The 24,408-nt window shown below is 34.2% G+C and overlaps 1 protein-coding gene across 1 annotated transcript in view; it reads left to right on the top strand.

Moving 5' to 3' along the window:
* The first annotated feature begins 3,894 nt into the window (after positions 1–3,894).
* The window catches only part of LOC129230279 (calcitonin gene-related peptide type 1 receptor-like), a 98,201-nt gene continuing 77,687 nt past the window's right edge, over positions 3,895–24,408 (top strand). The window contains exons 1-3 of the mRNA XM_054864678.1: positions 3,895–3,939; positions 10,536–10,705; positions 13,196–13,383. Coding sequence (XP_054720653.1) covers positions 3,895–3,939; positions 10,536–10,705; positions 13,196–13,383 — 403 coding nt within the window. The remainder of the gene's footprint in view (positions 3,940–10,535; positions 10,706–13,195; positions 13,384–24,408) is intronic.

Below are 24,408 nucleotides of genomic sequence, written 5' to 3'. Positions count from 1 at the left end.
ATAAAATTTCTTCAAACTGATAAAATTTTTCCAATATACTGGGCTGCTGCACAATTTTTTCTATGTAAATATTTTTAGATCATCCTAACAATAAGCGGGAAATTTTATTTTTACTTGTTTTCTTTGGAGACGGAGAACTACTCTTCGAAACTTTTATGTATTTCGCGTGACCTTTATCAAATGGTTATTTCTACTTCATATTGAGCAACGAAGCAGCAGATGAGAACATCGGCAGAGGAAATCGGAAAAATGACTCATAAGTTTTTTCGGCAATCGATGTCCTTCCCGCGCTTCAATAAAAATGCAACATCAAACCGGTGGTCAAAGAAGTAGTTCAACTTTCAACCGGTGCCCTAGATTCAAAAGTATGTGTTCGAGGTTCTTGATTTATTTAATTTCGACAACGTGGTAAGTCATTTTTCGTGAATCAAAATATACACAACAATAGTTTTATTCAAGGTATCATTTTTTTTTTAGTTTTTTTTGATTGTACACTGTCAAGAAAATTCGAAGCGTCTCTGATTATTTCTGGATAACGTTTCGGGATTTCTGGGGACTGCACCGATTTCTAGTAAAAAATAAATAAAGAAATAAAAATAATGAAAAATTAAGGTTTTTTTTGGAAAAACAGTTTTCTGAATAGCAACAAGCTCCATGAATGATGATTTCATACTGTGGTGAAAACAATTTTAGCTACCAATGTAAAAATATTTTAATCTCCTTTATTAGATGTTTCTCCTACAGCTTAATTACGGCACATCAGATCTCCTCAGGGCTCAATCCAGGTTGACTGAGCCCTAATCAAGGTCAAAATGCAGTCTCCGGATAATGTAGCTTTAAAGGAATTGCTTGCAATTCGATCTTAGCTTCGGCCATATTTGCTTTAGGAGCTTTCCTGGTACATCAGGAAGGTGTCAAGCTAATAGTATATACATATAAAAATTTTCACTAAAGGCTTCTGAGTTAATCCAGAAACATGACTGGTTTTGATTGGGAATGTTTCGGAATTTTTCAGAAAGATTTCAGTTTACTTTCAGGAAGGTAAATAACTTTTAGAGAGAAATGTTCACTGGTTTTTTCCAGGTACGATATTGACGGAAATTATGCACATTAGCTGCCCATTATTTTCCAGGAAACTTTCGATTGTTCTTACAAAGTAATTTTACTATTAAAAAAACTATCTGAAAAATACTATCTACTATCTGAAAAAGTAATGATTTTCGTGAGTCGTAATTTTTGCAAAAATGACGATATCGGTGATTTCTCTAGCTGAAAATTTTGTGAATTTTAACTCGACAGAACTGAAAGTTGAAGAAAAAAAATATTGCATGAGATTAAAATTTTCGCTGGGGACCTCCGTAACTCTGTGGTAGAAGCTTTGTCTTTAAAACAGGAGGTCGTGGGTTCGATTCCCGCCGGTGTCATGGGTGTTATTTCTTTCTCTTGTGTTTTAAATCTTTCCTGTGCTGGTGTGGAGGCAAGGTACTTTGTGCGCAGTTAGTTTCTATATGAATAAATAAATGAATAAATAAATAAAAAAAAATCAAAATAGATGGGCTGGTGAAAATTACTGCCTCGCAAAAATAAGTGTTTTTCCAGTAGTGGATGTCTGCAATTATATGAACAGCAAAAGTGAAAAGAACACCATTTTAGTTCAAAAAAAAAAAAAAAAAACTTATTCCAAATCCGTGTTTCCGGTTAAAACTATACCCTTTTTCAATATGAGAAAGTTGTGCTTTTTGCGTGTCATAAATTTTTGCTCTTCTCTTTTATCTTGAAGTTCTTCACAATACAGAAAAATCGAAATCGTATTTTAGATTTTTGAAGTTATACTTCTTTTGGGGTAATGAGAGTGTAATTTCAACAAAGAACGGAAACAAGCAAGTTTAAACTGGAAGAAGCGTAATAATTATTATTCGCAATATAAGAAATATTGATTTAAACTGATTGTGTAACTAGCATATTTCTTAGAATAAGTATTTCTACTAGTCTTATTGTTAACAGAAACCGTTAAGCATTTTATCAATAACAATCGATATAGTTGATCACTACTCTTTAATTAAATTCCTACTTTTATGTGAAAAAACATTTTTTTCGAAACGTATTTTGAACTTATATAATTATTCCTCGTTTCCTGAAGTGGTAAGGAAAAAACAGTCATATTTGCTACGGAATTTTTTCGATGAATCGAATGGAATCGAATAAGGCATTTTTTAATAAAGGGAGCAGGGGCTTAATTGGTTTGAGAAAAGTATTTACAATCATTGCAGGCTTATTACGTTATTGAATTCTGTAGAAATTGTTCTTTTAATCATATTTTTTAAGTTTTGTTTTTGCCCCTGACAAGCTAATTTCCTTAGAGTGATGAAAATTTCAGGAATGAAACTTTTAATTTTGTTTCTCGAAAACTACGGCTTAAATAAAGTTGTATGCCAAGCTATTGTTAAATAAAAGTTTAAAATGAGAACAATGAACTTACTGTGCCCTTTAAGTCACAAGGTTTTTAATTATTTCTTATTATTTTTTGCTACTGAACTTCGTGTTTGGAAATGTTAAATGTTTTTAAAAAAAAGTTTTGGATCGATTTTATTTTGCAGAAAAGTATTCAAACGTGCGAAGGGCAGGAAGCTTTTTATAGCTCAGTATGTAAATTATCAATAAGACATAGAGCATAATTAAAACGAAAAACAACTTAAATAAAGTAGTCAAGAGAAACAGCTGCAAATTATTATTTCAAAACAAAGATGTACACTGGTAAATGAAATACACCGCCAGCTCAGTCAATTCCAGCCGAGGACTGCAGTTTCGAGCTTATTAGCACTCATCAGCCCGGCATAGGATTAACTGAGCTCAGTTAATCCTATGCCGGTGTATTTCATTTATTTCTGCCTTAGCCCTGGCTATAGGGCGGTAACTTACTGAATATACCTGCCTTGCCTGCAATATTCGAGTTGAACCGAACCATTTTTTCGGTCACTCGCCTGGTCTGTGCTAATTCTATATTATCTACTAGTTTGTTTGGCACTCTTGGCTTCCTTAGGTTTTCCACCTCCAGTTCAGTTAATCCTATGCCGGGTTAATGAGTGCTAATAAGCTTGAAACTGCAATCCTCGGCTGGAATTGACTGAGCTGGTGGTGTATTTCATTTATTTCTGCCTTAGCCCTGGCTACAGGGCAGTAACTTACTGAATGTACACTGGTGGCCAAAAGTTAAGCATAATTCATAAAATGCGAGAAAACTCTTGTAACTTTTCGTAAAATTATATAAAATTACTTATGGAGATTCGTTGGTTGAAGCAGAAACATGATGTTTATGCAAAATATTGTAATCGATGGCATCATTCGCAAAATAGGTACGCATGTCGGAATGTGGATAAAACGGCTCACACACTTTACAGAGTTCAGGCACGTTTCATGCAATTGCTGTACCAAGGAACATTGGTTTTGGTGAAGCAGGATTAATAATGGCACAAAGGAGCGAATTGAACATGTTTGCGAAGGGAAAAATCGTTGGAATGCTAGAATCGGGACGATCACAATCTGAAGTGTCTCGTATTTTTAATGTGCCTCGGTGTGTAATCTTAAGACTATGGCAGAGGTTTCAAAATACGAGGATGTTATCCGACGACCAGTACCAGGTCGACCAAGAGTCAAAACCGCTCGCCAAGATCAATTTCTGGCAATTTCTGCGCGACGTCATAGGGACAGCTGTGCCAGAGAACTGGGTTCGGCGCTCAGTGCCACTACAGGAATAACAATTTCGAGGCAAACTGTTTACAGAAGACTCAATCATGTTGGTCTGTATGCCAGAAGACCAGCAGTTTGCACTCCTCTCACGTCAGCACATATATGCTCTTGTTTAAACTGGAGCTTGCAACATCGCTATATGTGAGGATGAGTGATGAGTTCCGCTTTGCCCTACAGAGTGATTCTCATCAGGTAACAATATGGAGAGAAAAAGGAACTCGTTTCCAACCACGAAACACAAGAGAAAGACATCATTTTGCTCAGCGGGAGTAATGGTGCGGGCGGGCATTATGTTGGACGGTCGCGCTGACCTCCATATTTGTGAAAAAGGTTCAGTCACTGGTAAAAGATACAGAGACCAAGTTCTTGAACCTTTTATGTTCGCTTGTTTCGAGGTGCTGTAGGTCATGACTTCAGATTCATTGATGATAACGCGCCACGTCGCCGTACAGCTGTGGTCGACGACTTCATTGAATCAGAAAATATCCAGTGAATGACGTGATCAGAAAACTCCCCTGATTTGAACCCTATTGAGCATGTCTAGGACATTCTTGCGTGACAGCTTGCAGCCCATCGCCCCCGCCAAGTTCCGTTCCGGAGCTAAAACGAGTTCTATATCAAGCTTGAAACTGTTTGAGCCCACAACTCATCCACCATGTTATAGAAAGCATGAGTGATCGTTGTGCAGCGTGCCTGGCTGCCAGAAGTGGTCATACACATTATTAAACTTCAGTATCATCTTTTTCTTTCTTTCTTTTTTTTTTCTTTTTTTTTGTGTAAAGAGTAGACTCCTCACATGCCTAATTTTCTTTCAAACTATTTTTTGGGTAATAAAAGTAATTAGTTTTTTTGAATAGTTTGATTGTTTTGTAATCGTGTTGCTCTCGCATATCACGTTTCCTCCTATTCCGATGTATATTTCATTCATTACTCACATAAATAACAATTATTCTTAACTTTTGGACACCAGTGTAGTATTAACTAGAGGTAAAATGCCCGACCGGTTTCATGGGCCAAGTAGTAGACGGTCAAGCGTCAGAAAAGCGCATGCGTGCGGCTTGGTGCAGGCATGCAAAAGCCTCTTTCCGTAGCATCCAATGGAGATCAGTGGTTTCACTCTCGCAGGCTGCACTTTTGCCCGTTTACTTCAAGATTCGCGCCTTCAATGGCAACCAGTGGCTGCTGCTACTGGAGTTGTGTATCTAGTTATGCTAGGATCTTTGGTTCAAATCGGAACATTCATTGATGTTCACTTGTTTGCGGCTTATTTGTTGCGTGTTGAGCAATGCTTCATTTACTTTATTTTCACTTTTTCTTTTCACACGAAGAGTTTTACAACATCTTTCATTTAAGTGGAGCATGTTATTTGCTTACGCAAATGTATGTTTATCTTCCGAATTGACGTCTTACGTAAATAAGAGGTAAAATCTATCATTAATAGTTTGCATCCCTACTCATAAAAGAAGCGTTACTTATAAATTTATTTACATGTAAAATGGAAGATTACAGGAAAAGCTTTATCATAGAGAGTGATTCTAACTCATAAACGTATAGTTAGCGGTTCTTTAATCAAAGTAATTCCTATTAAGGACATAAATCCAAGTAGTTAATTTACGAAAGTACAGTCACTAGTCACTTTAGGAAATTACAATCATTCAACTGAGATTGTATTGCTTCTATGACATGGCAAATATATGAATTTCATTACGTTTTCGCAAAATCCGTGGACCGAATGTACCTCACCACGCTTTTCACTGGACAAAGGAATTAATAAGAGAGTCGTGTCTCTGAGGAAAGTGCGATGTTTCTATATTGGCTACAAGTGACATTGATGACCGAGTGTTTCCATAACACTGTTTAAGTGAGGAAGTTTTAAATTGGTGGAAGCGGAGACCATTAGCGAGACTAACCAAATTTGGATTGTAGTTGCATTTTGAGCTCAAATTTTATTTGATAGATTCGCACCACATGGGGCAATAGAATTTTAAAGACTAAATCTTTGCCAACTTTTTGGAACTTTGTTCATCTTTTCAAAATAATTTTATTTCTATTCTTATTTCTAAACTGTGATAACCTGTTTTACACATACAGAGTACTTTTAGTATCCTTAATTGTCGGCTAATTCCGAAACTCTTATTCTTTTAGTATAAACGGGGTGGGGGGGGGGGGTCCGAAAGTAATTTTTCTTGCATAAGAAATTCAAGTGGCCTATCCGCGGAACCAAGCGAACCCAGAGTTTTAGATATGGTTGTTTGAAGATATGCGCTGGATATTATGATGATTTGAAACAAGGCAGTGCTCACCGTTGCATTTACAGTGATCAAATTTCGGAATTTTTGGATGGCAACACTGATTTTTTTTTCTAGTACAAATTGATTAACGTATTGAAAAACCACCATTGGCGTAGGAACGACTATCATGTGGAGAAAACTGCCGGCTTAAAGCATTCGCAAAGATGAGAAATTTTAAGTCGAATGGAGGATTTTCGACTCATTCTACATATCTAACAGAATTAGGCAGTAGTAGAAGCAATAGTCGAAAAACACCACATGCAAAGCATTTCTTATGGAAAAAACCCCCTTTAAAATGCAGAGTGTGAAGAATGTTTCTTCATTCCGGTGCTTGAATTTGCCAACGAGCAACTTTCGTCACACGATAGTCGTTTCAACGCTATTTGCAGGTTTCTAATACGCTGATAAATTTGAGCTTGGAAAAAGAAGGTGTTGAAATTAGAAATTATAATAATTCTTTCACGGGTAACTGCAACCTTGAACACTGTGTTAATTTCTAAATCATTACAATCTTGAGCGCATACCTTCAAATATCTACATTTAAAATTTTGACTGGATTGGTTCAGTGGATAGGCCGCTAGGGCTTCGTATACAGAGAAAGCTAGCACCACTCTGTATATTTGTCTATGAAAAATGCGTGAAAAATTAAGTATTGTCCGGAAACCCATACTTGTCCAAATTCTGTGGACTGACTCTCAATCAAATCTTACATCAGCTATTTGCTAGCTATCTTACCAAATACGTTAAGTGTTAAAAAACAGCTAATTATTTATTTGAAGTTCGTATGATTTTGAGTTTTGCTTTGCAATATAAGTAAACGCATCTATTTCCTAAAAAAGGATAATTACGTAAGAGATTGTAACAAAAAGGATAAGTTAGTAAATCAATAAGCCAGTCAATAAGTCTATCAATCAAATACACTGTTGAATTTAAAGTTATTTTATTTAAATACGCCATTTAAATAAAATAACTTTCATTTATAATGCCAACAACTATACATTTTTCATGAAAATTTTTGCTATGAAAAATATTTCGTACATATAAAATTTATTAAACCGACCTTACATATGATCACACCACGCACTAATGGTAGAAAATAAAAAATTAGTGTTGATCATTGACGTTTAATTGTATACAAAGAGATACCTTTAGCCCTTCAGTAAACAGTGAACTTTATTCTTTATTTCGTTCTTTATTTTATTATCATCATCATCATCCTTATTTATACTATTAGTAGTAGTAGATACATAGTAATTTAAATTCGATATTATTTCTTCAATTCGCTTTCCTTTCACTTACACATTTATCCTATGATATATTATGTGAAACAAAGCATCAAAAACACGAAGAATATAAATGGTGAAATGAGTCTCGTGAAGTAGTTTGACCGCGGATAGTATGTAATTTGGCAATCTGCCAGGTAAAGACTATTCCATGTGAATGAATCTAGCAGGGAAGAAGGGAAAATAACGATGGGATTTTGATGCACGCGTTTTATAATGTCACTAGTGCCTTATTCATTTATTGCATTCTCTAAAATAAAATAAGGGAAAACAAAAATAGTTACCATGGAAACAACAAAAAGAAAATATTTTAATTTTTTTCAAGAACGTAAAAGCAAAATGGTAAGCTTAAAACTTTGTTGTGAATAAATAAATCAATTAATTTTTGCCGGGAGAATATAGATCGAATATACTTTAAATTAAAAAAATGTTGCTGAGAGCAAATTTTCTTTTTTACAAAACTAAGGCTAAATAATAGAGAGGCAAAAGTGCACATCTGTAACAAACCCACTAAAACCTCTATAAACTAATAGATACGTCCATTTCCGCCTATAAACCGGATATTAGCCTTTCCATGTAATCGATGGTCAGACAGTAAAATAGAACATTTAAAGACTGTCTGATGTTTTTGCCTTATATCTACTGTAAACAAAATCTATAATTTTTATTTCCTGTTACATAAAGCAATACCACAAACGAATCTGTATCACCAACGACTAAACATTTCTCAATTATATATAAATGGTTATTATGAAATTCCATTGCCTCAATTTTCTTGAAAAATAACTATTTCTTTGCAAAAATAGATAAATAAAAATATTGTTCTTAATGCTCGGTAGACCTTGAAGTCTTATTCAATGTTTTCCAAAGTAAGACTTCTCTTTTTCTCTTTCGTTCTCTCTCTTTTTTGTGTTTTCAAGTTTGTTCAGAACGTTTTGTTTCGATACATAATGAGAAAACAAAAGAATTAATTCTGTAATTACGGAACGCGATTTTGTGCAATTAAGGAAGTGGAATGAAAGGAAAAAAATGCATAATGAATATTTTTCTTTCTGCTTCCTTCGCGTAAAATATTTTAGAAATTGTTGTTGCGCGTCAGCGGTTTACATCATCTACATTCTTCAACTTTATTTCCCACTCTTTTCTTTTTTGGAAAAGAATATTTCATTAAAACAACTCAATTCTCTCAGATTGGTTGTGGCTGAGTATTGTGGTTTTGATGTTAAAGTGAACTTATTGAAAAATTAATATTTTAAAAACTCGAATTCAATTAAAAAATTCAAAATATTATTTGAATTTTTGCGTCTTGAATTCGAATTATGTTTCTCGTAATCACGAATTGCGATAAGACCCTGCTCGTTGAGTTTCTTCTTTCTGCAAATGGAAATGGCAGAGAAATTTTCTTCCGTCCGTCATATTTATAACTGGTGATTTTCTAGAAAAGGCGTACCTATAGAAAAAATGGTAATTAAGATGCGGTAATAAAGATAAAGATTTTACAGTCAATATCTACCCGTACACTTATCATAAAGCTTATTTACAGTGCATAACATTATGATATTTTATTTCTTATCAGTCTTAAATGATAGAAATTAGTAATCTGGAAATTTTATACTTAGATAAAGTTTTGTTGTTTAAATTCATCTATACCAAAGTTTTTTCCAGAAAACCCGTAATTTTACACAAAAAAAACCTTTTTTAATGTAACGTCTGCTTGAGTTAAGCCCTGTAAAAATTGTGAATAAAATCAAACAGCAGACGATTTTTAACTATGACGACGATAATTTCGCTCTCCAAATAAATATTAAAAACAACCGTTTCCATGGTAGTCTGAAAAATTAGAGCAACATAAATTTTTGTCAAGTGAGGATATAAATCTATTCGTGATTGCTCAAAGGAAGAAAAACACTGCATGAAATGTTAACACGAAGTTGTAAATTTTTTATTCGTACATGTACGTTTGTTTAAAAATAACAATTCTGGGGAACACTATTGGAGTCTAGATGATTGTCATTTGTAATCTCTCACAAAGGAAAATGCGTTGATATGACGTACACTATTTTTCTATGAAAAACAATGAGCTAATAACATACAATAAAGACGTTTCCAGAGAAAACCAAGCAGCTTTTGGGTGTAAGGGTGTGCCGTTCAATGCTGAAAAATGTCAAGTGCTTCTTTTAGGTTACTGAAATAAGCTTGAAATCTATCGTTTACAGGGATCTGCTATGAGAGAAGAAGAAGCTGTTCTTAAATTTCAATTATCTGAGAAGCATAAGGAGTAACAAAGTCAGTAGATTTCGATTCTTAATGCGTACGATTTTAAGTAAAGGGGAATCAAAGAGTATAGGATCTAGCTATTTAAATTAATCAAAACGGAGAATGCTTGTGGCTGAATTTCAGCACATATTAGGCAGTGATAAGCAAAGAGATGTAAGTGGACATTTTAAAGTTTTGAGTGAAACGCGTTCAAAGATAAGGTACGGATAGGCTTTTATTGAAATTTTTTTCTAAATCATGCTGTGTAGTACCACCTACCGGGACTACAAGTACTATCTCTTGCTCCAAAATAGAGAGGTTCATCTACCACTGGTTATCTCAAAATTTTTAATTCTGGCACTTACATCCTTTTGCTTCTCACTGCCTCATATGTCGAAACCCGGGATCATAGTTTTAAGCTTAAGGGAGTGAAGACTTAAAGACACCAAGTCACGTGACAGATTTTAAAGCGGAAGCAATGTGGAAGAAGTCAGGTTTCTTTTGCTAGTTTCGCACAAAATGTGTCAATCATTCGTCGTTAAGTCACGTGACTTGAGATCATTGACCAAGCTTTTGCTAAACCAATGGTTGGACTTGCTCCCTCCATTTATAATTCCTGCTCTATGATTGTATGCATTTGGAATAGCAACTTTGGAAGCAGCCGTTAAATGCGATTGATTGAATTGTTTTTAAAACGCTCTTGACCTTCACTCAATTCCGTCATTTAGGGAATCATGGGGTCAGTTGGCCTAGAAAAGTTTTGGGCCTAGAAAAGTTTAAAATGATGGACCCATCATCATCATAGAGTTGTATAAATTTACTAGGACTTGCTAAACTGTGTACACAGCCTGTTTCTGCTCGCTATTTTTGTATATTAGCGTTATAAAAGCTTTTACTTCCTGAAACTTTCATATGATTTGAACCTAGAATTTGATGTTTTTTTTTTTTAAATTTCCAGGTGCTATTATTTGAAGTGACCTGTGAAAATGTGACTGATGAGTCCTTGATCACGTGTCGCACAGAACGTGGCGTCAATTTAAGCTTAGAGGAGTACAAACTTGACACGTGTGCTCGCTGCTACACGTACTTGCCTCCTTGGGCTTTTGTCTCCGCAGAAAAGAAATTACGGTGAGTTGATTTTCTAACAATCATACATTTATCTCTCATCTATACATGTACTGAAATAAGATGTCTGTTTGTTTCTTTTTGTTTTGCGTGTTTGTGACGCCTATTCTTTGAAAATAGTAAAGCCCAGAAGTATAGTCCGGCCACGAGCAAATGACCCTTGTCAGTAATTTGAGAAAACGGGTCCATTCCTTAAAATAGGTAGAGAAGGAAGAAAGGACGCGCGCCATATTTTCGAGTTTAGCAACATTTTGGCGATATGAAAAATAAATGCTTCCAATATATTTTCTTTATGTGATTATTTAGACCTGAAGGATTTAAGTTGCGGCAATAACTGCGTTGAGTTGGCGAGAAAGTAAAAATAACAAGATTTGCATTCTTTATTGTAACCCTATTCGAGCCAATTTTCAATTGAAATTAATTATCGGGGGCGTTTTTATCTCTGACCATTGGCTGCTGAAATAAGTAAAATCAAGACCCATCCACTTACGTAGAATGTGACCTGTCCAATGAGACAACTGCCTTGAGCACTCAAAATTAAAATGTTTTTCCTCTTTGACTATTTTTTTAAATTCCAAGGTGACGTATTCAATCTATAGAACCAATGACGCTCTTATTAATTCCGTTCCAACTTTTCTCCCCATTTCGCCCCTTCACGAAAATGGACAATTCTGAAACGATGTGGAGCAAAGGCTCAACTTTTCGTGGTCAGAATTTATGAAATTTGGTATACCGATTATACCTTTTGCCGACACTGACAATGTGTATCTCATTGCCCAATTCCTGGTTAATTGATTAGAAAAATTCATTAAAAATGTGTAACGACTCGCATGAAGAAAAACTGTTGCGGATACATTTTCTTTTATTGCTTAGACTGTTGATGATATGTTAAATTGTGCAAAAATTGAAAATTATACGTAAATGTTTAATTTTTTCAATCAAAAGAACATTTTTAGAAAACTAATTTTTCATTTTGTTCAAAATCGTTACAGAAAGATTGCATTTTTAAATACAATTTCGCTCGTAAAACATTACTTACACTTTATAAAGCTGGAAATCAAACTAATAAAGTAACAAGCAATATCAAATTTCTAAAACTCAAATCCACTTTATCTATGAAAAGCGTTTCATACGTTATACAATATGCATTTTAATGCCCGAATTCAAGTAAAACATTTGTTCCTTTTAACATAATTAAGTTCCTTTTCAGAGCTTAAAAGCATTTTATGGTTTTACTCACAGTTTTTGTAAAATTTCTTTCCATCGCACTCAGGAGTATTTGAGTTATTTTCTTACTTTCACCATATTATTCAGCGCTCTAAAATAACTGCTCTTAAAGTTTTCCTTAATTGAGTTTACTTTCTAATTTCAAAAAATTCAGCGACCTTTTTTTAATTGTAAATTTTACTTGCGATGGCTTCCTATAATACATTAAAAAATATTTCTTTCTCGGTAATATTTAACATAATTTTTAATGTTTCTCCCAGAAATGTAATTTTACTTTCAAAATTAAGAGAATTAATGTCATTTGAATAATGTTTGAAATTAAGAAATAAACAGCCTAAACCTTCCAGCTGATTTGAAAACACTATTTTGTGGATTAAGTAATGAGAAACGAAGGGAATCAAAGCTGAAATAGCACGTGTTGTGAGACTGGTAAACCGTTTTAGGAACTATAGCGAAGCATTCGTGATCGATAGCATGAATTGAAAAATCCGGTTTTTAAGTGTAATTTTTTGAATAACCAACAAAAGATGACTTTTTGTTTAATTTTCGCTGATAGAGGAGAAAAAACCTTTAAATTGAGTTTTTCCGCAAGTCTGTAATTTAAATACGCCACATGGCGGTGATTTTAAAATTTTCTCGAAGACGTTAAATCATATCAATTTTGCGCGGACAAAGCAGATATCTCCTTGAACAGATCATATTGGGTCAGTCTTGGTTTTACTCTGTCAGCAGAGACTGCAGCTCTTTCTGTAGTTTTACTTAATGGCGAATATAAGATTCAACTTTCCTCGTAAGCATTAATATTATTATATTTTAAAACTGTTCAAAATTGAACGAAGCACTGCTCAAATGCAAAATAGAAGCATTCGAATAAGTTATCCAGGCTCAAATCTTTCCAATGAAAACTCATTCAACGCTCAATTTTTATATTTAAGGATATTTCATGAGTAAATTATCTCTATCTTTTGATTCATTTATGCATTTATTTGCTGTTTTGGAAAAAATGAGATAAGAACGACTTTCAGTCGTATTCCGTGAAACAATTTTCTGTTCAACAAACTTCATCAAATGTTTCTGCCTTGCCCGCTTATTGGATTATCAGTTAAAAGAATATCCCACTTGACGTAATGAATTTTCAATGTACCAAGCCGTTGTAATTTGTCATTTTGATCCCGGATAATGGGACATTCCGCTTTAGAATAACTTTTCGTGTCAATTTGGCTATTAGATTGAGAGGACTTGACTTGCTAAAATTACTTTCCTTAGGTATGACCCCAGATCGGGTTTGCTGTTTGACCAGAGAAATATATCTAGCGCGGCTGATCCTGACAACACCAGCCATCCCGTTTATGACACATTTGAATCGGACTTGTTTGCAAGGAAATGGATCGCCTGCTGTCAGGCAGCACTGGAATGCTGCAAGAAGATGTACGCCGACCCCCCTCTATATGATGGTAAGTCTTGGAAATGAAGCACAAAATTCAAATAATAGAAATGTTTAATATTGTAACCTATCAATAAGTTTTCAGTCTGACGCATAAATTGCATCACAGTTGACTGATAATATTGTTTCTGGATAATATTTACTACACTATGTTCACGGAATACAATGTCTGAAAGTAAACAAAAAGGTTTCCAGAATTTTTTCCACTGTGCCACTTTTGCGGAATTTCTCTTGAATTAAAAAAAAAAAAGTTAACCGAAAGGATTTGCATTCACCTTCTGCCTGGCACACTTATATAACGCACACTTTTGAATATATTACAGGCTTACATACATGATAAACTACAACAAATGTTTCTGAGTAGGCTAGTGAATTCTTCCAGCAGTGCTTCAATGCCTTAAATTATAGTTGATGCTTTGAAACTGTAAAGCAAAGCCAATAATAATTAATTTACACGTATAAAAAATATTTTCGTTACTTTAAGCAATATAAAAGAATAAGTACTCGATGTATATATTGAAAATACTAAATCTCAAAACAAGAATGCAATTTAATAGGAATCATTTAGTAACATCTGCTGATTTTGTACCTGAATAGTGCTGAAATTGAGATTATAAGACAAGCAAAAATAATACAAACTAGCTGTAGCAATAAGGAAATATTTTCAAAATGGACAGCTCTAGAAATAAATAAAACTAAAAAACGAATCTAAACATCAATTTTTTTGTCAAAACATTACTGTTTCCTTGGAAATTAATCTGTAGTTTGTTTTTCCGTTTTGTTCTTCATTCTAAGAACAAAATAGACTAATCAAAAAGAAAACGTCAGAATTGATGTTAGGCATTTCTGGTAAGAAAAAGTTTTAGACTAATCGGCTGAAAATCACAAGGATTTTAAAACAGAATGAATAGAGAAAGTCACTAAAATCAAGCTGTAAACGAAAATTCCTTCCAATCATTGTAAAGCTTTTTGGAGATTAAGTACCATCTTTCTATTTTCCTCTTCAATTTTTACAATGAAGGGCTCAAGAAAGTTTTATGATCTCTGAGATTTTTCCCGATCACTGGTTAAGCCTTTGGTTTTAGTGCCGAAGTATTTTTAGAACTACCTTTAAAAGAAATGATACATTAAGCTGCCCTGTTGTATTAATAATATTTGATCGTACATAATAAACAAGTTTATGTTTTATCGTGCATACAATTTTGCGAACAGAAACGTTCATGTATTTGTACCTCAACATTATTGAAACTCGGTGGAAAAGTAAAAAACACCGAATTCGTGGAAATGGGCGTGCATTAAAAGCACTTATTATCAAATTGAGGCTTCTACAATGTGCTCCTCAAAGCGTAATCAGGCGCAAGTTTTCAATTGAAATTTGTTTCTTTTTTTTATTACAAATAAAACAACAATGCTCCAGAAGAAAACTCGTTTTACCAACCCTAATTACAGAAACACGCGCTTCTCCTGTTTTCAACCAGTTTTGAAGTGTATTCGTCCAAGGACGAGTGCCAGCAATTCCGAGTTGCAATGTAATACCAAAGGGTTAGTGCAACCTGCTCTCTTACCTGTAGTTCCTTTTGAATTGCTGCGCTATAGAGGTGCTGGTTTAAGAGAAGTTATAGAGAAGTACTGCTTTAAGAGAAGAATACGCTTATTGTTGACTGCATTCTTGCTGTACTACATTCTTGTAGTCTAGCAAGTATGAGAACAACAAATGCCACCCCCCCCCCCCCAAAAAAAAAATTACCTTACCTGGAAATTAAGATAAATTGTTTTAGGCGCCCAAACGATACAAATATCAACGGGAGGCGGGGGTTGCAACATTCATATTCCTTCATCATATGTTTTCACTGCATTAAATAACGTGGTGTGAGACGCATCTATTCTTAAATTAGAGATCAAGTTGTCACAGAGCAAAGAGAGAGGTTAGAAAAATGCCTCTCCCATTATAAAGCGTGCACTGTTCTAAAGTCAACTTTTACATTACCGAATCACGAAGAAAGGGGACTCATGTTAAATTTCGTTCTATTTATTTTTAAAAGACTATTTTTCTTCCCAAGTTCTTAATCGTATAATGTCAAGTTTTAAGATTTAAGTGTCGATTCTTTTGGAATGTCATTGAAACATTTGCTGATATAAATTTAAGCAGCCATGAAAACTGGAATTCCGAAGAGCTTCTACACCAAACGGATTGTAAACCAATATGTACTGTGCCTTTTATTGTACCGGAGTAAAAACCGTCTATCAGGGGAAAAGATCAAATTGTGAAGAAATGAGGAGGATTTCGTCTTGTACCCTCTATTGCTTTGTACGTTAAATCAAGTTACCTCTGTTTAAATGAATTAGTTGTTGACGAAAAGGCATGGTGTTCAGTTCAACAAATGGTTACGTTATTTTCGTAAGAAAGTTTCTCATGATGGCATCCTAAAAGTAGCCATAGCTCTCAGATTTGTTCACTTTTGGTCTGAGTTGCTAACCTCCAAAGAAATATACAGTCAACTCTCGATAACCCGAAGTCCCAAGGTACCGACTACAATGCTCGCGTTATTGATCGTTCGAGTTATGGGAAGTTTCTACTACAATCTCAAGAGTTTGGAAACCAATAAAAACTTTGAGATAACAGAATATTCGAGTTATCAAGGTCCGACTGTAATCTGAATCTTTCATATTTTTTATGACTTGGTTGTTTCACCGCTTTATGAAATAATCGATTGAAAGATATTGCTTGTGAAAGGAACAGAATCCCAAGAAGAAAAGGAGATGAAGTGTTAGCAACACCCTGTATGATAATAAAAATTTATGATTTTTTTTATTTAATAAGCTTAATAAGAAGAAAGTAGCAGGCTGCGTGTCTGGGAAAAATGTCCTCATTTATGAAGAATAGGGGAAAAAAATCTACTCAATTTTAGCGTTTTTAATTAAATCACCTCTCTTAGGGAATTTAATTTTCGTAGTTATTACATATTCCTGATTAGTTTTCTTAAACAAAACCTCAATCAAGAAAAGAAATCAAAAGGATAAAACCTTTTTAATAGTTTCAAAAAAATAAGTGCTTAAATGTCCTAGTCATAAAGACTGGCTTTGTTCAGCACTATAAGAAATTTTAACGTTTTTTGTGTTCTAATAAACTAAATTTATCAAAAATGCTTTAGAACGTTACTAAAACTATAATAAAATTAGTACTTAGAGTGTTAGAATATACTTTACTGATATCTCTCTCGTAGCTAATGTTAAGATAATTAATAACTGAAAGAACCAGCACAATATTTTAACGAAGTATGTAATTTGCCATTTAAAAACTCCGAAGTAAAACGTCTCCATTTGCGCTGAAAAATAATTGATAAACGAACGTTATTAAAGAACAGAAATGCAAAAATATTGTACACAAGTGTTACAAAGTTATAAGAAAGCCACTTTTGCTGCCAAAGCTAAAAAAGTTTTCAGCTTCCTAGATTGAGCCGCAATCAGAATGCCGCCGTTGGAAACTAACTACCAAACGTCACGACCTTGAGGGTCACAGATTTGGACCAAATTGTAGATATACACTGAAGTGACAAAATTCATGGGATAGCAATATGCAAATATACAGATGGAAGTAGCATCGCGTAGAACAGGTATAAATGCGCTGTGCTTTCGCAGAGCTTTCATTTGTGTTCAAGTTGCTCATGTGAAGAGATTTTGACGTGATTATGACCGCACGACGGGAATTAACAGATTTTGAACGCGGAATGTTAGTTGGAGCTAGACGCATGGGTCAAGCCATTTCGGATATCGTTAGGGAATTCAACATTCCCAGGTCCACTGTGTCAAGAGTGTGCCGAGAGTATCGAATTTCAGGCATAACATCCCACCACGGACAGCGCAGTGGTCGACCGCGTGCACTTAACGACCGAGACCGGCGACGTCTGCGTAGAGTTGTGAATGCTAACAGATAAGCAACACTGCGTCAAATAACCGCAGAAATCAATGTGGGACGTACGAGGGACGTGTCCGGTAGGACTGTGCGGCGAAATTTGTCTTCCTTGGGTTATGCCAGCAGAAGACCGACTCGAGTGCCTTTACTGAGAGTATGACATCGCTTTCAGCGACTCTCGTGGTCACGTGAGCATATCGGTTGGTCCCTAGATGAATGGAAAACCGTGGCCTGGTCCGATGAGTCACGATTTCAGTTGCTAAGAGCTGATGGTAGGGTTCGAGTGTGGCGCAGACCCCACGAAGCCATGGACCCAAATTGTCAACAAAAGGCACTGTTCAAGCTGGTGGTGGCAGCATAATGGTGTGGGCTGTTTTTACATGGCATGGACTTGGTCCTCTGGTGCGACTGAACCAAACAGTGACCGGAAATGCTTATGTTCAGCTACTTGGAAATCACTTGCAGTCATTCATGGACTTCATGTACCCCAACAACGATGGGATTTTTATGGATGACAATGCACCATGTCACCGGTCCACAACTGTTCGCGATTGGTTTGAAGAACATTCTGGACAATTCCAGCGAATGATCTGGCCACCTAGATCGCCCGACATGAATCCCATCGAGCATTTATGGGACATCATCGAGAGGTCTGTTCGTGCCCAAAATCCTGCACCATCAACACTTTCTCAATTATGGACGTCTATAGAGACAGCATGGCTCAATATTCCTGCAGAAGACTTCCAACAACTTGTTGAGTCCATGCCACGTCGAGTTGCTGCACTTCGCCGGGCGAAAGGAGGACCTACACGATATTAAGACGTATTCCATGACTTTTGTCACTTCAGTGTATGTCAATTCCGCCTAGGTATGAGTCCAGGTAGAGCGGTTTGACTGAATAAACCCTAGTTCGGCTGCAACGAGGGTCCAGAGTTGGTAATTTGGACCCAAACATTGCGTGTATTAACACACAGTTTCAGGATATTTATTGTTTGCAAATGAAACTATTTTCATTTCATACTGATAGTTTGCTAGTAAAAAGTATTTACCGTTTGCGAATAAAAACTATTCACTTTAACTAGATATTTACCGTCTTCTATCAAAGATATTCCCCACTGATAAGAAAAAAATGGTGGAGGAGGAAAAGCTCTGATTTATATATTGCACATAGCACATTAAACGAACAAAATACAAGATCGTTTCGACTTTTCAAGAAACTTAAATAATGCCTGCAAATAAATATACTTTTTCCTTTCTTCTCGTAGAACTATCAAAAGATACCGAATGTGTTGGGAGAACGAACATTGCGCCGAAGTCTCAAATTCCAATGGTAGCACCAATGCATTTCTGGGGTTAAACTAAATAACTTTGAACCCTCGTTGTAGCCGAACTAGTGCCTATGCAGTCAAACCTAGGTTACCTAGTCTTACTTAGGTTCATATTTAATGGGATTTGACTTAAACCTAGAACTTTGTCAAAATCCGTGACCCTCAAGGTCTTGCCATTTGGTAGTAAGAATTTTTGTTAACAATGATTTCATCATACATTAAAATTCTTCTGAAACCACTGTTCTGTATTCGTCCTTATTTTTCAGAACAACTTTTTAAGAAATATCATATTAGCCTAAGAGGACATATTGAGGAGGTTCAAGTAAAGTAAGTGATAAATTTGGAATCACGAGAAAAGCTCCTAGAAGCCGAAGGATCTTCTTTGGCGAGTAATATGCAAATATCGAAAACTCTCTCCAGTGTTACTAGAACATATTATAAAAGAAAAGGAACGAAACTCAAATCATTCGAATTGTACTGTGCCGTAAATGTGCGCATGGGCTTAGATGGATATTCCACTGGTGAACTATTCAGCTACTTTAAGGAGGGCATCTAAGAATATTTTAGGGGAGTTCCAACATACTATCCTGAATTTCAGTTCGGGTCCAAAAAAATCGATTTCTTTATTTCGGAATCACGTTACCTCTCAAAAGTTGCATTTTAATATCCTTAATTGGGGAAAAATAATAGAAAAATTCTAATTTGACATCTTCAGTTCGCGCAAGAGGCTGAAAGTTTGAAAAAAAAATATGCTAAAATTTAAAATTTTCAGAAAATAATAAAATTAGTTCTTTTGTATTTTTTACAATACAACAGCCATAAATGGACAGTATTTATACCGTAGTTAGAACCGAAAAAATATTTTAAAGCTTTTACATGCGTTTGCGCATACGCCTTAGATTGGGCAGGAGAGTTTAGCCCAATTTAAGTCGTATTCGGAAACGAAAATCTTACGTAAAAGCTATAAAATATCTTAGGTGCAAATTACTCTATATACTGACAATTTATGACGTTAAAAAAAGCGAACTGAAAATGTCAATTTAGAAACCCCCCCCCCCCCCCGCCCAATGGACGATACCAAACTACAACTTTTGAGAAGTAACACGACTCCGAAATAAAAAAAAAATCGATTTTTTCGAACCACCCTAATACATATTACCGTGAAAGACTAAAATTGAAAAATGGATTTTCACCGGAAATATCCGGTCCTTCACCGATACCTTCGGTGTGTGAATGTTGATGTTCACTGGCAAATGTGAACATTAACCAGATTCCGGACTTTCTCGGAAACATATATATGTTTCTATATATGTGTGTTTTTGTATGTGGGTCATTCCATGTCAAGTGATCCAAAATTTGGGAAATTTTTTCCCTCACCATTTTGTATTTCTTTGAAATTTGGCTAATCGATTGTACCCTTCGAGGTTACCAAATTCCAAATTTTTAGATTTTTATCTCTATTATTTTTTTATTTATGACACTTTGATTTTTAGAAAAACCCTCTTTTTTTCATGGATGCTTAAACATACAATGGACGATAACTCAGCACCAAATATAGATAAAAAGATTTGGTAAAAAGCATTTTAAAGTACATTAGTTGCTGTTTAATGGGATATGCAACATGACTAATTTCAAAAAAAATTTATTTTTTAAAAAATGAAATTTAAATTTTAAATTTAAATTTCTCAGAAAAGGTTAAATGAATTTTTTTAAAAAAATTCTCAAAAATTGTCGTGTATTTTATCTTTATTTGTGCAAAGTTTCAAGTTGGGATCTCAATGAGATCATATTTTTATGAATTTTTAAATAAAATTTGACTTATGAAATAATGACATTTTTCAGATTCTAACTAGTTAAATATGGCGTTCTCTTACTGGGGATGATCTAGGAAGTAGTGATTGATCATGACTATGCTTGAAATGAGCTGACATGAATTTGTAGATTAGTATCCCCCCCCCCCCTAAGCCACACAACTACTTTTTATCTTTTTTTTTTTTTTTCAAAACTTTTCAAAACGTAAAAATAAATAAATAAATAAATAAATAACCAAAATAAAGAGTAAACTTATTAAAAGTTGGTAAATGTTCTTCTTTAAAGCAAGAACCCCCCCCCCCCCGAACCACCACTTTTATTATTATTTACTTTTTTTTTCAAAACTATTTTCAAAATGTAAAAAAATAAATAAATGAATAAAATAAAACAAAATGAATAGAAAACATATTAAAAGCTGGTAAATTTTCTTCTTTAAATCAAAACAAAGTACATTACCCCCCACACCCACACCAACGATTAACACTATACTAGTCATGCATCCCCTGATGTTTTTTTTTTTTCTTTTTCAGACCAAGTGTTTCTTTTTCAATCCTTACTTCACAAAGTGTACTTGATTAATTCACTATCTGATAAGGAGTTATGATTCATTTCATCCCCTACCCCTGCACCAATTTTCAATTTTGGAGGCACGAAAGAAATATTTTGTCCCAAGATCATAGCAAAATAGGAGTGTTTCCCCCGTGTTGTTCCATTCTTTTCACACTGACCTAAAAATAAATCTAAGTCTGATCATATGTCTGTCCGCATAAAACTGTCTTTCGACAACATTTGGTGTGCAGCTGTTTTTTTTTTTCTTTTCTTTAAGGTTTTCTTTTTAATTTCAGTTGTAAAGGAGAGCAATGCAGCGAGATCTATTTATACATATATTTAAAGCAGTTATAGATCAAACAAATTTGTTAGTTTGAGCATAACCTTCCATGTTGTTAAACTTCATTCCAGGTTGTCCCCTCCCCTCTACCGTCCCACTTTCCGAAAGAAAAAAAAAAGCTGCAAATGAGTTTTTCTATTTGTCTGTTAAAGTTTTTCAGACTTTTAGTTTTTGTGACCCCCCCCTCCTTTTATAAGCCTTAGTCACTACTGATGTTTAGCAGCGTGCGTCCCAGTTTATTATGATTATAACTCTTACATGCCAGCTTTTTTTTTTTTTTTGAATACAGTTTTGGAAAAAAAAAAAAAGATGAAACGTGGTTGTGTGGCTTGGGGGGGGGGGGGGGGTACTAATCTACAAATTCATGTCAGCTCACTTCAAGCATAGTCATGATCAATCACCACTTACTAGATCATCCCCAGTAAAAGAAACTAGTTAGAATCTGAAAAATGTCATTATTTCATAAGTCAAATTTTATTTAAAAATTCATAAAAATATGATCCCATTGAGATCCCAACTTGAAACTTTGCACAAATAAAGATAAAATACACGACAATTTTTGAGAATTTTTTTAAAAAAAAATCATTATACCTTTTCTGAGAAATTGAAATTTAAAATTTAAATTTCATTTTTTAAAAATTAAATTTTTTTTTGAAATTAGTCATGTTGCATATCCCATTAAACAGCAACTAATGTACTTTAAAATGCTTTTTACCAAATCTTTTTATCTATATTTGGTGCTGAGTTATCGTCCATTTTATGTTCAAGCATCCATGAAAAAAAGAGGGTTTTTTGAAAAATCAAAGTGTCATAAATAAAAAAATAATAGAGATAAAAATCTAAAAACTTGGACTTTTAATTACTTCAAAGGGTACACCTGATGAGCCAAATTTCAAAGAAATGCAAAAAGGTGAGGGAAAAAACTTTGGATCACTTGACATGGTTAATATTTAACTAAATAATTTAAATAATTAAAAACTAATTTAAATAGTTTAATATTTAACCCATGTATGGTTAAATATTAAACTATTTTTTGATATAATTAAAGGTATACTTTACACAACGAATGAATTAAATCTTTTTTTTTTTAATTATATGTATTATTTTTTTTTCAAAGATGAAGGTATTTATTACTAACAAAAACACACACATACATAACAAACAGTAAACAAAATAAAATAAAGTTACACCTACAAAGTAAATTACAAAAGACAATCACAAACATTAAGAAATTCTATAGTATAGTTCAACATGAGTTAGTAGTAAGTCAACACTAAACAGCGCCAAAGGCACTGTTTACAGTGTTATTAAATCTGTAGTTTGGAGAATAAACACATAAATATGTATTAAACTACATAATATTTATGTTTAAAAAAATATACGCAAGTAGTAAATATAAGAAATTAGTTTTGTCGGATACAATTTGCTTTAATGCGTAACTTATTACTTAGAAGCATATTTTACGAAGTTTTAAAAAATGTTTTACCACGCTGCTTGCAAAAATACTTTTCGAGTTATCTGACAAGTCAACAAAATAAAGTTCATCAGTCACTATACTCTATCGGGAGATTTATTGAAGAATTTTCTAATACTACTCATCAAAAACCATTCTGGAGAATTTTTATGATGCTGAATTGCCCCCGAAGTCCTTCTTTTCAATTTCTGGCAGGATTAAAAGCTCAAGTGTGAGAATTTCTCCTGAGCTGCTCGGAAATGCGTTGCTAAAATTCATTTACTCCACGGAGCAATCAAGTCCATGGATTGACTTCAAGATAAATTGTTGTCAAAGCAAAAAGATCAACAACTTCGTAAGCAGTACGGATGTTGATTGCATTGTTTTCCACCTTTTTTTCCCTACTTTCACGATAAACTCTCTTTAAAATGAAATGCCAGTGTATAGCTTTCTTGGTCTTGTTTTTCTATTGAAATTCAATTTCTTTTCTTATGTATAGATATTTATTTTAATGTAAAAAACATTTGAAGCGCCCCTTTTTTTTCCAGCAAACTTCAATAAAACAGTTTCGTCTTTATATTACAAATGCTTTTTTTTCGGCTCAAATGCAATTTTAAATAAAAAATAGAGAAATACTTTTGAGCAGAAAAGTAAGAGAAAAAATTACATAACTGAATCACACAAATTTCCAGAAAACTGCATACATGTGTTTCAGGGTTACAAGGGACCCCATGTTTGGCGTGAAAAGGGGGTTAGTTGTAAACCCGAAGCCCGAGTATGTATTTGTCTGCAAACTTGTGTGATTTAATGATGAAATGTTTTATTACAATTTAAAATATATTTTTTTACTTTGAATAAATCTTGCTAAATTTTACCCGTATTTAATTTAAAAGCTAATGTTGAGTGTGGAAAAGCTAATTATGATTGTTTTGCTTCTCTAGAAGTTAAAATTATTGTACTAGTTTATAATTTTAATTATATAAAAGAGTTTTGACATGAATATCAGTTATTGTGTTAGCATGCTCTTCCCCTCTTATTTTTAACGACTTTTGCTATGTTATTAAGAGAATGTAAAGAGACTGGTATTCACTATATTGTTAACGTAGAGCCACATGACGAAAATAAATTGCATAGAAGCTTTACTTGCTTTTATTTATTAACTTTTTTTTTGGAACCAAGCATTTTGATAAATGAAAAAAAAAAAAAAAAACTCCGTTTGTGAGTGCATCAAAATCTTCCTGGTAGTTAGAACATTCTTCAGGATGGCTGAAGTGCATTTGAAAAAAAATTCTACACAAAATTCTCCACTTTTATGCTCTCAGTGCAATTTTCAACGTTTATGCAGTGCAATGTCATTGCAGTGCTGCGGAATCTGAGTTAAAATGACAGACGCTGACTTCTGGAATTTCGAAGCTTCCGGCTTCGTCGCTTTGTCTCTAAATCAGTCTGACTCCGAATTCTGGAACTTTAGACTCCAACGCACGTGTTAACTGCTTTACCCCAAAATTAAGCCAATTCCGACTTTTTTAATTTTAAAGCTTTCGACATCCACTCTTTTACCCCCAAATGAGTCCAAATCCAACTGCTTTAATCCAAAATCAGTTCGACTCCAACTTCTGGAATTTTAAAGGCTCCAACTC

Source organism: Uloborus diversus, chromosome 9 (assembly GCF_026930045.1).
Source record: "Uloborus diversus isolate 005 chromosome 9, Udiv.v.3.1, whole genome shotgun sequence".
Taxonomy (NCBI): domain Eukaryota; kingdom Metazoa; phylum Arthropoda; class Arachnida; order Araneae; family Uloboridae; genus Uloborus; species Uloborus diversus.
Note: the sequence above shows the minus strand (reverse complement) of the source record. Positions and strands in the feature narration are given on the sequence as shown.